This window comes from Eretmochelys imbricata, chromosome 1 (genome assembly GCF_965152235.1).
Source record: "Eretmochelys imbricata isolate rEreImb1 chromosome 1, rEreImb1.hap1, whole genome shotgun sequence".
NCBI lineage: Eukaryota > Metazoa > Chordata > Testudines > Cheloniidae > Eretmochelys > Eretmochelys imbricata.
Genome location: NC_135572.1, coordinates 56,791,180 through 56,806,316, shown reverse-complemented (window position 1 = coordinate 56,806,316; position 15,137 = coordinate 56,791,180). Strand labels below are relative to the sequence as shown.

Below are 15,137 nucleotides of genomic sequence, written 5' to 3'. Positions count from 1 at the left end.
GCAGTTTCCTTTGGACAAGATATTCTTCATTTCCTGTCACTTACACAGTGTCGCTGTGCAGTGTTAAACAGTAGCCATGTTCCATTCCAAAGACAGATGCATTTTAATGGTGGTTGATTCTTATACATACAAATTAGTAAACTGCCTTGGGATCCTCTAGGATAAATGGCACAAAATGACTTCTTCCACTGTCTCCCACTTTGCCATTTAATTCTAATTAGCTGAGATGCCACTGCCTTCCTAAAGGCAAGGGATTTGTCACTGGTCCACATTGGATTTTCTGAAGCTTCCACCTCCCAGTTCCCAGCTCCAGGACAGCTCTCACCTAAAAAGGAATGATTCAGAAGTATATCTGGCCTAAGTGTGTTGGAGGTGATCACACTTAGAATAAAAATAGTAGCACTATGTGGAAGAATACAGTGTGTGGCTGTGTGTACACTTCACTTTGTTTCAATATGCCCAAAAGAGACTTCATGTGAGAAATTAAAGTGAAAGAATTGAGGAGAACATTCTAATTCCAACTCCATTAAATTGCAAATGTTTCCTTCCAATAGCTGTCTTTGAAATACTCTCATTGCAACAATTTTCTGCCCTGCTCAATCTTTTTTTGAAATACAGTGATATTAGTCAGATTGTGAATATACTTACCGGGTGCTTTAAAGTGCACAGCTCATAGAGAACACAGCCAAGAGACCAAATATCTCTGTGGATGAAAGCCATTCAAATGTCAGGAGAATGCATCTAACATTTTCGTAAGTATAATACAATCCCCTCACCTCAGCGTTTAAACTACTTGAAGATACTTCACCAAAAGTTAATATTAATGTAATTTGTAGAGAAATTTGTGCCCAAACTAACCTGCAATTAATTTTTCTGCTTTCTGAAGTACATAACAAGGTGCCTTTTTTAAAGAAAAATAATATTTATACACCATGCACAATGATGGTGCAGTATAAATAACAATTACAATCATACTATTATTTTATTACCTTCAAGTGTCCTGACCAAGAGTAGAACTGATGGGCTGGTGTCAACAGTTTGCACTTGTAGTAGTGTAAAATAGTTTTTGAAGAAGAATATTACTTTGGAGATGCAATAAAGATGTTCAGCATTCACTGCAGTGGTTCTTTTTGCCTATCATGTTTGCCTGCCTGACAGTGTAAATATAAACAACTGCCTCTTCATTTTCAGTGCTACTTGTAGCTATAGTACAGATCCATTCACTGAGCTGAATGAGCTGGTCAGGTTTAGAATCCATGGAGATCTAGGTGTATCTGGGAATGGAAATCCACACAGAGGCGGTTGTAGAGCTGATCTTTGGCCACACAGCTCTATCCCCAGAGGTGGAGCTATTACTCTATATATTTTTCTATATCACATCCATCATTGTAGTAACTGACTACCTTAGACTTTCCCCTCTTATTGTCATAGATGGCAGCCCTGTCACCAAGGTACGATGCTTGCAGCAGGGATGTTCCTACACAGGGAAGGGGTAGGCTATCTCTGTCTGATTGACAGCCAAGGAGACTGCAAGGGAAATGAGCAGTCTGAGGAATCCCCTGAGAGCTTTGAAATGGAGGTATCTGTCTGGAATCAAGGCTCTTCTGGTCTGAAGTCAAGCTTCCCACACAGAATAAGGGTACGTACCCCCCATAACCCTCAGCACCTAATGTTTTGGTGGCTCACAGTGAGTGTCTACAAGTCTCAGGCGTATCTGCCTCCTCTGCAGGGAACTCTGTAAGAGTTACTGAAAACAGGGGCTTTCACTGTCCAGAACTGTCAATCTAGCACCGTTCTTTGAAGAATATTTTTAACAATCAATACTCAATCTATCAACTTTTTGCAAACTCAGAACTAAAAGGAGCCACATCTATGTCAGCTACGGCACATTAGACACACAGTGGGATAAAATCACAAAGAGGAAACAAAGTAAAGAATTTAATTTCAACCTGACAGTATTACAAATATGAGTAAGAAGATTAAAATATAAGTAGTTGCAAACATGTTTATAAAAATAAAAATGCAGTTGTACTGTTAAGTCATGAGATTATCAAAGCAAATAACTTCCTGTTTTCAAGCACGCGTGTTTCATCATATGGTTGGAGAAAGCATCCAAGCAAATATATATTTAGATACATACGTTTTATTGTTATATGGTCGATTCTCACAGATCTCAGGCGATAGATAGTAGGGTGTCCCTACGCAGGTACGAGCAAGCTCCATAGTACTAATGAAAGATAGAAAACAAAAGAAACGTAAGTGATAAAGAGTTTATTCTAAAAGTGGGGGAAAGGGCTTGTATGTAACTAGGAAATGAACACACAGAGGCTATCATTTCTGCTCAAAAGTATATGAATGCCAGTTTAGTACAGTACATTAATTTATACACTGCAGGGACAAAATTAAAACACTCTCCAGGTCTCTGTTAAAATGGTTGTGTAATTCTATAGTGGAGAAAACTTGTGTTCCAATACAAAGCTCAGAAATTCTCTCTCTCCTCACCCCATACCAGCGTTCCTGCAGAAAAGGTTATCACTAAGGCTAAGATTTTGTCATGAATGTTTTTAGTAAAAGTCACAGACAGGTCACGAGCAATAAAGAAAAATGCACAGAAGCCTGTGAACTGTCTCTGACTTTTACTAAAAATATCCATGATAAAAGGGGAAGTGGCTAAGCAGCTGCGGGGTGGCTGGAAGGTGTCAGGGAGCTGCGGGGTACCTCCTGCCTGTGGCAGCCAGGAGTTGCAGGGTACCTTCACTGCACATGGCAGCTTGGGGACTCAGTACCTCAGGCGGCAGGTGTACTTCACAGCTCCCTGCCGCTCCAAGAGGTGGCGGGACCCTGCAGCTCCCAGCTGCCGGGGCTGAAGTCACAGAGGTCTTTGGAAGTCACGGATTCTGTGGCTCCTGTGACCGCCATTAAAAAAATCGTACCTTTAGTTATCATTAATACAGTATTTTAAAAGCATTCAACTGTGCAGCAAGATTTTATGACGCACCAGGTGGTTTTGCAATATATCCATTAAACCGTGAAACAACGTTGTCCTAGATGTGAGTATCCCACCCAAACCAGGACTGAAAGGAAGGAGTGCTGTCCTGGGGTTTGCATGTCCCATTTTCTGCTTTGTCACTGACTTGCTGTGTAACCTGTGTGGCCAAATCACCGTACATCTAAATTTTCAAGAGTGGACACTAATTTTGGGGTGCCTTTGTTTTGGTTTGTCAAACTTGAGACACTGACAGCCTCATTTTCAGAAGTCCTGAGCACCCACAATTCCCACTGAAAGGTTAGCGCCTAGCCTCTCTGTGGCTCTGATTACCCATTTGTAAAATAGAGATGAAAATGCTTCTGAGCATCTGGGAGGTTGTGATGCTTAAGTCATTCATGTTTGTATAGTAAACTTGTTTGATGAATGGTGTTATTGAGCTAGTAAATATTTTTCTTGTAATTTTTCTATTCCATGAAGAGTATTAAAATATTGTAGAAAAAGTCTGTACTGATACAAAGCATGGGGTTCACCTGCCATCTATTTTAGTTATTTATGTGGCTCCCATTACTGTAGTATCTCAACACCTCACAATCTTTTATATAGTTATCCTCACACCACCTCTGTGAGGTAGGGAAGTACTATTATCCCCATTTTACAGTTGGGAGACTGAGGCACAGAGATGCAAAGCAATTTGTCCACAGTCACAAAGGAAGTCTGCAGTGGAACAGTGACTTGAACCCAGATCTTCTGAGTTGTAAACTAGTGCCTTAGCCACTGGACCATCCTTCCACCACATAGCCCATATACTCTTCTGGTTTAGCTTCTTGTAAATACCTCTTAAAGAAAATAAAATATGTATCATTCTGGATACAGTCTGTGCAGTCTTTTCCTGCTCCCATTCAAGTCTATAGCAAAAATTGATTTCCACAGGGCAGTATCAGACCCTTAGACCCCTAGACTTTATTAGACACAACACACTTTGAATCTGCACCTGATCTTTAGGAACAGTTACATTTTTCAGGGCTGGCATTAGGTACAGGACACAGATTGTACAAAAAAGATGCTTACTTGTTCAACATTCTTGCTATGCCAAAGTCCCCAAGCTTTGCTACCATTCCATTATTGCTAAGGAAAATGTTCTGCAAATAAAGAAGAAACTGCCTTGATGAAACATGGAAGAATTTCCTCTGTATGCATTTTTGTGACTGGGTAAAATAAAGAACTGTAACTTCCAAGTTTACTACCTGTGCTTTTACGTCTCTGTGTAAAACCTTCCTGTCATGAATATGCTTCAGTCCTAAGGAAATCTGCACAAACCAAGCCAGAATCTATAGTGAAAGACAAAAGGTACAAGACTCTGTAAATCTGCACCGCTGTAATTTCCAATGGAATGTCTTACTGAAAAACATAAAACAAAATTAGAAGAAAAACCTAAAATACACACTGCATATGCACAAAAAAAGAGGGAAAAATAAACAAAGCTGTTAATATCAGCTTGAGTGACTGGACTCATTTAATCAATTTTCCAATTTTAAATATTATCAGAAAATAATATGCAGACAAATACACAATCCTACAGTCCTTATTCCAACAAACCCTCCAGTAACTGCACTGGGAGTTCTGCTTGAGTAAGGAATGTGAAATCAAGCCCAAGGCTGCCTTTTACTTAGGAAGGAGTGAGTTCAAATCTTAGTTCAGATCACATCTGAAAAGGAGTTATATGGTCTCATCCTAATCCTCAGTGTTGGAAACCATTAAACCACCATACAATTTTGATAACATTTATGGTCCCTTGTCAAGAAAGGCCCAGGAACAGAAAAATACAGATTGCCAGTTAGAAATGTGGGTAAATGGCAGCATTGTATAAGGAAGCTTGCATAGTAACTTCTCACACTATCCCTGTCATAAGCCACAGCTATTATATCCTTATGTTGGTCCTGATTCAGAAAAGCACTTGAGTTCATACTTAATATTAAATACATAGTTAAGTACTTTCCTGGATCAAGTCCTTTGGGAAGCAGTTAAAACATATACTTAAGTCTATCCCTATTCAGGAAGGCACTTAAACACATGCTTAACTTTACAACACATGCATACAGCCCATCGACTTCATGATTTCATTCAGGAAATCAACATTATTCAGGAAGCACTTAACCACCTACTTAGTTGTGCTTAATTATGATTCCTTGATTTGGAGCCTTTCATGAGCACTAAATTCATACATACATTTGAAAATATATAAGCATATTATGGGAACTAAATATAATTGGGTAGCTTGCTTTGCTTCTTTAGTTTGGGGATTGTTTTGTTTTTGTCTTACTCTGTTTATTTGTGTCTGCTCTTCCGTTGTTTGTCTTCTGATGTCACATTTCCTGTTAGTTTCGCTCTGTATTTTGTTATTCTCTCTTGTTGTCAGCATTCTTTTTTATTGTTGGTTCCCTATTTTGTATTTTTCTTATTTGTGATTTTGTCCTCTTATATCAATTTCATTCTCTCCCTTGTGTTCGTCTGCTTCCAATAACTGAATGAGCCAGACAGTCCTAAACCCTCAATTAACTCCCAACTGATTGCCACACCATTGACTGTGTCTTTCTCTACCACTTAAATGGAAAAAAGAAAAGTGAAGAGATTTCTTTTTCTATTTAAATGTAAGATTGAGAGTAGACTGTGAGTCACATTTTAAGGATAGCCTTAACTGGGTTTCTTTTTGGGCATGTGCAGTTTTACAACCAGTTATTTTCACTAGCAATTTAGGTCACTAGATATCTAAATTCTTGCTTGCACCTGCAAAATGGAAATCAATATCTGAAAAACTAGCCCTGAGTTCTGTACTCTGAAGTGCAATGCATAATAGAAAAGTATGCTTCAGCTAGTTGAAGGGAGGTCAAAAAGTAGCATGAATGAGAATGAGAGGAGAAAAGTGAAGAGTGGGAAACAGTTGTGATTCCATTCCATCCACTAAATATATATATATACACACACACACACACATACTTCTGAGCTAATATATACTGGAATAGGTTCAAAAGGCTGGCTTAACAATTCTGAATCCTATTACTGAACATCATGGGTGAAATCCTGACCCTCACTGCAATCAGTGGGAGTTTTGCCATTGACTTCAATGGGGCCAGTATTTCACCCCATCTAGGTAACACTGTTGTGTCTATAAGACACAGCGTTGATCTACACTACTCCTCACCCTCCATCTCAAATGTCATTTCTAAGGAGAGATCTTTTCTCTAGCTCTTAACTGAAAAATCACTAAATTCTCACAGAAATCATAAGGGCTTAGCTATATGTCTCTTGTGACTGTAAAGACAAGAAACTGCATCACATATTAGATAGTCCTAAATGTGCATATTAGGATATAAATCCTTTCCTCCAAAAATAACTCCTTTACCTGGTCCTCATCAAACAGCACTCCATGTTGCATATTGATCCGTCTCATTAGATCACCTCCATCACAATATTCCATCACAATATATAGCTTATTTTTTTCTGCAAGAAAAGAGAGGTTTTTCTACCTACTTCATTGATATTAGTGAATACAGCAATTAATTATTTTGGTTACAGCTGCTGTGTCTGGGTTTTTTGTTTGTTTGTTTCTTTCTTTCTTTCTTTAAAGCTTTTGATCCTCTATCTCTACTTCTTGTCCCCAAGGATTTCTGGTAAGATGGATGCTTTTCATGATCAATGGGGAAAAACTGATTATAGCAAACGACACATAAAAGAGATGGAGATTTGCTAAAGTAGAGCTTTACAGCTCAATCCATGTTCAGGATGATCCCCATGTCCTTAAATGTTCATTCCTACTCACCCCTCATTGTGACAAAGTGAATTTATTTCCACCAGTAATTGTGGCCAATACATATTCAACCAAGTCTCCCCCATCATAGCATGTGCAATATCCTAGAGCCCATAAATGAAGGTTATGCTGGCTTCCAAGTTTTGTGTGAATCCAGCAACAGACTTCAGATGTTATTCAATGTTATCCAAAAGATTTTGCATAGTATTTAGTTTCTTATGTGTGAGATCTATTCCATGGGTCACAGATTCTTTCAGCTTCTTAGCAGAGCTTCCCCAAGAGGAGGAACGTGTCCTTGAGAAACAAGCTGCTCCATCTTTGGGCCCAGGTTGCCATAGCCCAAAACATCCTCTTTAGAGGGATTCTGCTTCCCCATGTTTATTCCTGAGGGGATATTTTAATAGTGCAGTAGACAGAACAATCACTAAAAATAGTTCTGAGAAGCCAAAATGCAAGTTGGTAGTTGAGAGCATGTGAGACAGACTTTCTGGCTGAACTCAAGAATACATGTGCCCCTTTATCAAATATGTACATTGGCCACAGTTTGTTGTACTATGCAACAAAAGAAAATCTCCAAGCTCTCAGAAATTCAAGTACAAGTTAGAGTTGAAACATAAGCTGCAGGCTGCACTAAAAACTGTTGGGTTTTGTAATGTAGGCCTACAGCTCCTTCTTCAACAGCCCACAGACTTCATGGACATCATTGCAAACATCACTAACTCATCAGGATATCCACAAAACAGGGAATTTAAGATGGTAAAGTCCCCACCAGCCAAAGTTTTCCTTTTGTTTGGTTATTTTTTCAGGCCTGTGCCTTGCATAATTATTTTGCCAACTTGGACACAAGTCCTCTGTGAGCTTGTCAATTAATTATAAAAGACTAGCATTATCATCTTGGCACTTTAGGTATGAATTTCTTTTCATAAATTACCATAACAAACTTGTTTTTTTCCCAAATATGTACCTGTGTTTGTCCTGTGACTTAGTGAATATCTACTCAGTTCACTGCCATAGCCTATTTATTTGTAACAAAGCACCATCTATAAATCACAAATTTAATGAGAAAAGGAAATATCTCATGACAAACTTAGTTATCAATTTGAGCACAGTACTCCAGGACCAATCCCACATTTCTGGTTCCTCAACAAAACCTTAGTATGAAGAGGAGAATATCATCTGTGACATAGGTGCACCTGTAATTGGGAAACTATGTAGCAATTCCCCCTATCTTTACCCCCCAGATATGTCAGTCTGCAAAATTCAACCATCATAATGAATATCAAGAAGATCTCCCATCATCATATGTATCAAATAGAGAAATGACAATGCTTGGTCTTTTAGACAGCACAGTAGAACAGACACAAGTAAAAAAGAAAACAAAACACAAAAGAGAGGTAAATAAGCAAGGGTTTAAAAAAAAACACCCCTTGAGAGGCACATAGAGACAATAAAAACTAAAACATAAGTGCCACAGGATGTTCACCCCATACTAGGCTAGAAGGGGATGGTGAGGCTGAGAAAGGACCAACTAACTGGATAAGCCACAGCTGAAAGGAATTAGATGGCCTAAGTAACCCCTTAATGATGGTGGAGCCAGGCTGAGAAGGAACATGCAGGGCTAATATAAAGCCAGCAAGCTGGTGACAGAAGGGGGCTGTAGTGAGGGAGCCTACGGCCAATCTCTGGATATTAGAGAGGGAAAGAAGGAAACCTAGGGGGAGAGAGTGTAGGAAAAGGCTCAGGGGGAGAGAGTAGAATCTCAGAGTTATGAACACCTCCGGAATGGATGTTGTTTGTAACTCTGAACAAAACATTATGGTTGTTCTTTCAAAGGTTTACAACTGAACATTGACTTAATACAGCTTCGAAACTTTATTATGCAGAAGAAAAATACTGCTTTTAACCATCTTAAGTTAAATGAAACAAGCACAGAAACAGTTTCCTTACTTGTCAAATTTCTTTTTTTAAACCTTCCCTTTATTTTTTTAGTAGTTTACATTTAACACAGTACTCGGTTGTGTGGGGGTTTTTTGGTCTCTGCTGCTGCCAGATTGTGTCCTTCCAGTTCTAAATGAGGTATATGGTTGACCCGTCAGTTTGTAACTCTGGTGTTAGTAACTCTGAGTTTCTACTGTAGCAGCAGAGCTTGGTTGCTGATTAAAGGGTCCCTGGTCTGGAACCAGGAGCAGAGGGTCAGCCCGGGTTCACCTACCAGCCAATGACGAAGTGGCATATACTAGGCAGTGGAGACAAAGACTGTCTGGGACAGTCCTCGAACGGGACTTTGATACCTGGAAGGCGAGGACTATAGTGACCTGGTCGGAGGGCTCAGTCAAAAAGAAGGAATACCCTGAGTCACAGAGAGAGAGGGGCCATGCTGCAAGGAAAGGGGTGTCTTACCTGGAAGGAGCTAATCCCCTAAACAGCCAGGAGGAGGTCCCCTAGTGGTGAATGGTACCCCATAACAATAAGCAAGAGACAAACAGAGAAGGCTTAAAATATTAAAAGGGAAACACACACACACACAAACACACACACAGAGAAATCTAAAATGAGGGGAAAAGTTGCATGGTACATCCTTTTCCAACCATCACTCCTGGCTGTACGTAGCTCAATAAGGCTGTTTCTTTGTCAATAAAACACCATGCATACTTCAAGTACTACAGAAGTAATACCTAATAACTTGGTCCAATTCCAGAAGTCATTTATGCATACAAAACATTTAAGCTACATTTTTTCAGGTTCCTAGGTGAGTAAAGTATTGTAATCTCAAATCATTTCTAGGGGGAAAAAAATCAATAGGAGTTTTATAAAGGCTTAATTTTAAACACTAAAATCACAAATAAAATAAAGTTAAACTAAAACCTTGAAGAGAACTGTAGAATGTTACTATATTTGGGTGCTTCATCTTAGCCAGAAGAATTACTTCTTTCTGAGATGCTTCTTTTTCTTTCACAGGCATCTAAAGTGAGTTTAAAAAACAAATAGTAAAATGCCAATTTGCTAGTAAAACTTTTTCTATGTAAAGCTCATATCAAAACAGCCCTAAAAGATCCCATTAAATATGTGGTAGTGGATCTAAATGTTGCAAAAGTTATTTAAAGGGTTTTAATCACCATTTAAAAAAATATGATGCATATATAGTGAAAAATACAAGTTCTGATATTTGAAAATATATTGACACTTTCTGACATTTTTAGACTCTGATCCTGAAAACACTTAAGCAAGTGTGTAAATTTACTCATGTGAGTAGTCCTAATTAGTCAAAGGGACTTTTCTCACATGAGTAAAGTTAGTCCCAGGCTTATGTGTTTGTAGGAGCAGGACCCATGTGACTTTCGTTCTTGGTATGTGTAAGTTCATATGAACAAAATACAAAGGAAAAATATTTTAAAATACTCCTCTTAAGTGTTATCCACTCTTCCAATATTTTGGGTGAAAGCCTAGCACCACTGAAGTCAATGGCAAAACTCCCATTGATTTCAGTGGGGATAAGATTTCACCCATGGTGTTTTTCTTGAAGCACCAGATCCTGAAGTCTAGTGATTTCTTGAGAATCTCATCTTTCATTTAAAAGTTGAAAATGTAACATTTGTACACTGGAGGGTGAGAAACCAAAAGGAAAATAAAAAGAACCCAAAATCTATTGGTTTTTAAGTCTTGTAATTTTTGAACATGACTCATGATTTTTGAATGCTCAGGCTTGGAAATTTTTTAAAATTATTTATCTTAAAGCTGTGTACAGCCAAAATCTGAAGTCTTGTATTCCTGGCAAATGTTGATTATTGTATTGTTCGTGAATACAGTTTAGAGAAAATTTGTACAGCTTTTGTAATTTTTAGGTTGTAAAGTCTCTGGGTGTGAGTATGAAAGTTGTATAAAGATTTTCAGACCTGGACTATAAAAATGTATTCTTCTATTGCAGCTGCCTAATACATCCCCCCACACACTCATTCACATTAATCACTAAGAGGACTGCTCCTCTCCCCAGACTGTGAATTACTTAATTTTGAAAATAAGTGAACATTGAAGAAGCAGAGTAACACATCACAAAATATACTTTGTTCAGTTATTTTGAGAGCAGTAGCTTCATTTTAATTATATGTTCTATCATATTTTACTCACTGTCATGTTTTTAAATTACAAAGAAGTTTAGAAATGAATTAATTGAAATGGCTTGAAGACTAAAACATGTTCTGTTAATAAAGTTCAATTCATAGTTATCTTGTGAGAGATTGAAACACAACAAGTAAATTAAATTTAAACAAATTTTGGTGGAGCAAATGGGAATACTCACAATTAGTAATCATTATACTTGGTAATAAATGTTTGGCAGGGATATGCCCATAATTTCTATACTTGTTCTCATACTCTACACATAGATAAGTCCGAACTAACTGGAAATATAGTGGGCATGTTTTTGTTATGTTAGCTTTGTACATGTAATCATGCTTGCAAATCGCTACATTAATAGACAAACTGAACACAGTCTTTTAGAAATCTTAACTTTATATAGTCTACATACAATTGTAAAGGAAATAAAAAAAATTCCTAAATTTACATTGTAGTAACACATATCAATATAACCAATTAAATAAAAAACATCAGTATTATATAGGGTTACTTTTGTTGTTTTTACCTTTGTTAAATTGATCTCTTTGATAACAGATTGGTGGTTATCTACCTTTCCTTTTGCTAAGAATACTTTGCCAAAGGCTCCTTCCCCAATCATTTTAATAATTTCATATTTATCCATGATGTCTTCGTCTTAAAGCAGTGTCTAAAATACAAAAAAAGTCCCAAATATGAGGGTCTCACAGGTAATCAATGTTCTGAAAATATTCCAAGGGATTTCACACATTGGTGAAGTCACATATTTGAAGAATTTAATCACAATCACTGTCACGAGCTGGGTTGGTGTGCAATGTATTTAAACCAGCTTTTCCAAATGTAAGAATGCTAAGCCCCCACCACCTTAAGGAAAATAAACCAGTCACAACTCCCTTCAGTGCCAGGTGGTGTTAGAAGTCACTCAAGATGTGTTTCAGAGTAGCAGCCATGTTAGTCTGTATTCGCAAAAAGAAAAGGAGTACTAGTGGCACCTCAGAGACTAACCAATTTATTTGAGCATAAGCTTTCGTGAGCTACAGCTCACTTCATCGGATGCATACTGTGGAAACTGCAGAAGACATTATATACACAGAGACCATGAAACAATACCTCCTCCCACCCCACTCTCCTGCTGGTAATAGCTTATCTAAAGTGATCACTCTCCTTACAATGTGTATGATAATCAAGTTGGGCCATTTCCAGCACAAATCCAGGTTTTCTCACCCTCCTCCCCCCCACACACAAACTCACTCTCCTGCTGGTAATAACCCATCCAAAGTGACCACTCTCTTTACAATGTGTATGATAATCAAGGTGAGCCATTTCCAGCATAAATCCAGGTTTTCTCACCCCCCCCCCTTTTTTTTTTTTTTTTTCAAAAACCACACACACAAACTCACTCTCCTGCTGGTAATAGCTTATCCAAACTGACCACTCTCCTTACAATGTGTATGATAATCAAGGTGGGCCATTTCCAGCATAAATCAAAGTTTAACCAGAACGTCTGGGGGGGAGGGGGTAGGAAAAAACAAGGGGAAATAGGCTACCTTGCATAATGACTTAGCCACTCCCAGTCTCTATTTAAGCCTAAATTAATAGTATCCAATTTGCAAATGAATTCCAATTCAGCAGTTTCTCGCTGGAGTCTGGATTTGAAGTTTTTTTTGTTTTAAGATAGCGACCTTCATGTCTGTAATTGCGTGACCAGAGAGATTGAAGTGTTCTCCGACTGGTTTATGAATGTTATAATTATTGACATCTGATTTGTGTCCATTTATTCTTTTACGTAGAGACTGTCCAGTTTGACCAATGTACATGGCAGAGGGGCATTGCTGGCACATGATGGCATATATCACATTGGTGGATGTGCAGGTGGACGAGCCTCTGATAGTGTGGCTGATGTTATTAGGCCCTGTGATGGTGTCCCCTGAATAGATATGTGGGCACAGTTGGCAACGGCCTTTGTTGCAAGGATAGGTTCCTGGGTTAGTGGTTCTGTTGTGTGGTATGTGGTTGCTGGTGAGTATTTGCTTCAGGTTGGGGGGCTGTCTGTAGGCAAGGACTGGCCTGTCTCCCAAGATTTGTGAGAGTGTTGGGTCATTCTTCAGGATAGGTTGTAGATCCTTAATAATGTGTTGGAGGGGTTTTAGTTGGGGGCTGAAGGTGACGGCTAGTGGCGTTCTGTTATTTTCTTTGTTAGGCCTGTCCTGTAGTAGGTGACTTCTGGGAACTCTTCTGGCTCTAGCAATCTGTTTCTTCACTCCCGCAGGTGGGTATTGTAGTTGTAAGAATGCTTGATAGAGATCTTGTAGGTGTTTGTCTCTGTCTGAGGGGTTGGAGCAAATGCGGTTGTATCGCAGAGCTTGGCTGTAGACGATGGATCGTGTGGTGTGGTCAGGGTGAAAGCTGGAGGCATGTAGGTAGGAATAGCGGTCCGTAGGTTTCCGGTATAGGGTGGTGTTTATGTGACCATTGTTTATTAGCACTGTACTGTCCAGGAAGTGGATCTCTTGTGTGGACTGGACCAGGCTGAGGTTGATGGTGGGATGGAAATTGTTGAAATCATGGTGGAATTCCTTAAGGGCTTCTTTTCCATGGGTCCAGATGATGAAGATGTCATCAATATAGCGCAAGTAGAGTAGGGGCATTGGGGACGAGAGCTGAGGAAGCGTTGTTCTAAGTCAACCATAAAAATGTTGGCATACTGTGGGGCCATGCGGGTACCCATAGCAGTGCCGCTGATCTGAAGGTATATATTGTCCCCAAACAGACTAACACGGCTGTTACTCTGAAACCTGTCTATATACACACAGAACATGAAACAATGGGTGTTTATCATGCACACTGTAAGGAGAGTGATCACTTAAGATGAGCTATTACCAGCAGGAGGGGGAGAAACCCCTTTGTAGTGATAATCAAGGTGGGCCATTTCCAGCAGTTAACAAGAACGTCTGAGGATGTGTTGGCACTAATGCTATAGGCATTAATAATATGACATGACTTCTCTTTCCTTATAAGCTCTGAGGCTCAGTGAAGTAGTTACAAAGTATTATCGCTGGCGTCTGGGTTAGCTCCCACTGAAAAGAATGGGGACTTTCACACTGCAGCTACCAGGCAGCGCTGGATGCCTGTCTCACAGCCAGGACTGCGTTTGCAGCCCCTTCTGACAACCAGCTAGAGACTCGGACGCAAGCGGGGCTCTGGGACGATGGGGGGAACCCGCACATCGGGAAAGGCTGGATCCGACCGTGGGCGCCTGTATCAGGCCCCAGGCAGCTGCAGGCAGAAGGCGGGGCTGGCGCGGCCTTGGTTGGCAGCTGGCCCTACACAAAGTCTCCCTGTTTATCGCTATCTCTGCAGTTTTTGTTTTTTGGGGGGCAGGAGCGCTCTGTCCCCGGTGTTTCCCCCCCGCCCCCCCCGCGTGCTGTGGAGGCCACGGGGTTATCCCCGAGTCATCGCCCCGCCGGGCCGCCCCGCCAGGCCAGGCCGCCCCGCCCCGCGCGCTCCGTTGCCATGGAGCCGGGACGCGCCAGGCCCGCAGCCCCAGCGCAGCCCCTCGTTCAGCCCCCCGCGCCGCGCCGCCTGGCCCCGGCGGCTCTAGAGCGGGGCCCGCGGTACCTGTGTGCCGGAGCCGGCCCGGGTCCCGCGCCCCGCAGCAGTGAGAGAACCCCGGGGGTGGGAAGGAGGAGGAGCGCGGGCTCCCCGAGGTGGGAGGAGCCTGGACAACATAGAGCCCTGACCCCTGCCCGGATCCCCGAGCGCGGCCCCCTCAAACAGGGGCCAGGGTCCTCACTGCATCCGCATCACCCACTGCCTCCTATCACCCAGTGTTGTCTGCACCCCCATTACCCAATGCACATGCACCCCATCACCCACTGTATCCCATCACCCAATGGATCCCCACCACCCAATGCACCCCATCACTCAGTGTCATCTGCACCCCATCTCCCACTGCACCCTGATCACCTAGTGTCCTCACTGTACCAACATCACCCAGTGTACCCCATCACCGTGTCCTCAATGCACACATTACCTAGTGTCCCCCCATCACCCAGTGTCCTCACTACACCCCCACCACCCAGTATACTCACTACACCCTCATCACCCAGTGTACCTCAATCCCAGTGTTCTGATTGCACCCCCCCATTACCCAGAGTCATGACTGCACCCCCCCATCACCAGAGTCCTCATTACATATCAAGACCTGTGTCTTCTTTATTACATCTTCCCCAT

General features: G+C 40.9%; 1 protein-coding gene across 1 annotated transcript in view; it reads right to left on the bottom strand.

Moving 5' to 3' along the window:
- The window catches only part of NEK5 (NIMA related kinase 5), a 49,677-nt gene extending 38,127 nt beyond the window's left edge, over positions 1 to 11,550 (bottom strand). Inside the window, exons 1-7 of the mRNA XM_077806777.1 lie at positions 11,434 to 11,550; positions 9,660 to 9,756; positions 6,390 to 6,487; positions 4,234 to 4,317; positions 4,058 to 4,128; positions 2,141 to 2,227; positions 649 to 703 (exon numbers count right to left, since the gene is read on the bottom strand). Coding sequence (XP_077662903.1) covers positions 649 to 703; positions 2,141 to 2,227; positions 4,058 to 4,128; positions 4,234 to 4,317; positions 6,390 to 6,487; positions 9,660 to 9,756; positions 11,434 to 11,550 — 609 coding nt within the window. The remainder of the gene's footprint in view (positions 1 to 648; positions 704 to 2,140; positions 2,228 to 4,057; positions 4,129 to 4,233; positions 4,318 to 6,389; positions 6,488 to 9,659; positions 9,757 to 11,433) is intronic.
- Positions 11,551 to 15,137: the final 3,587 nt, after the last annotated feature.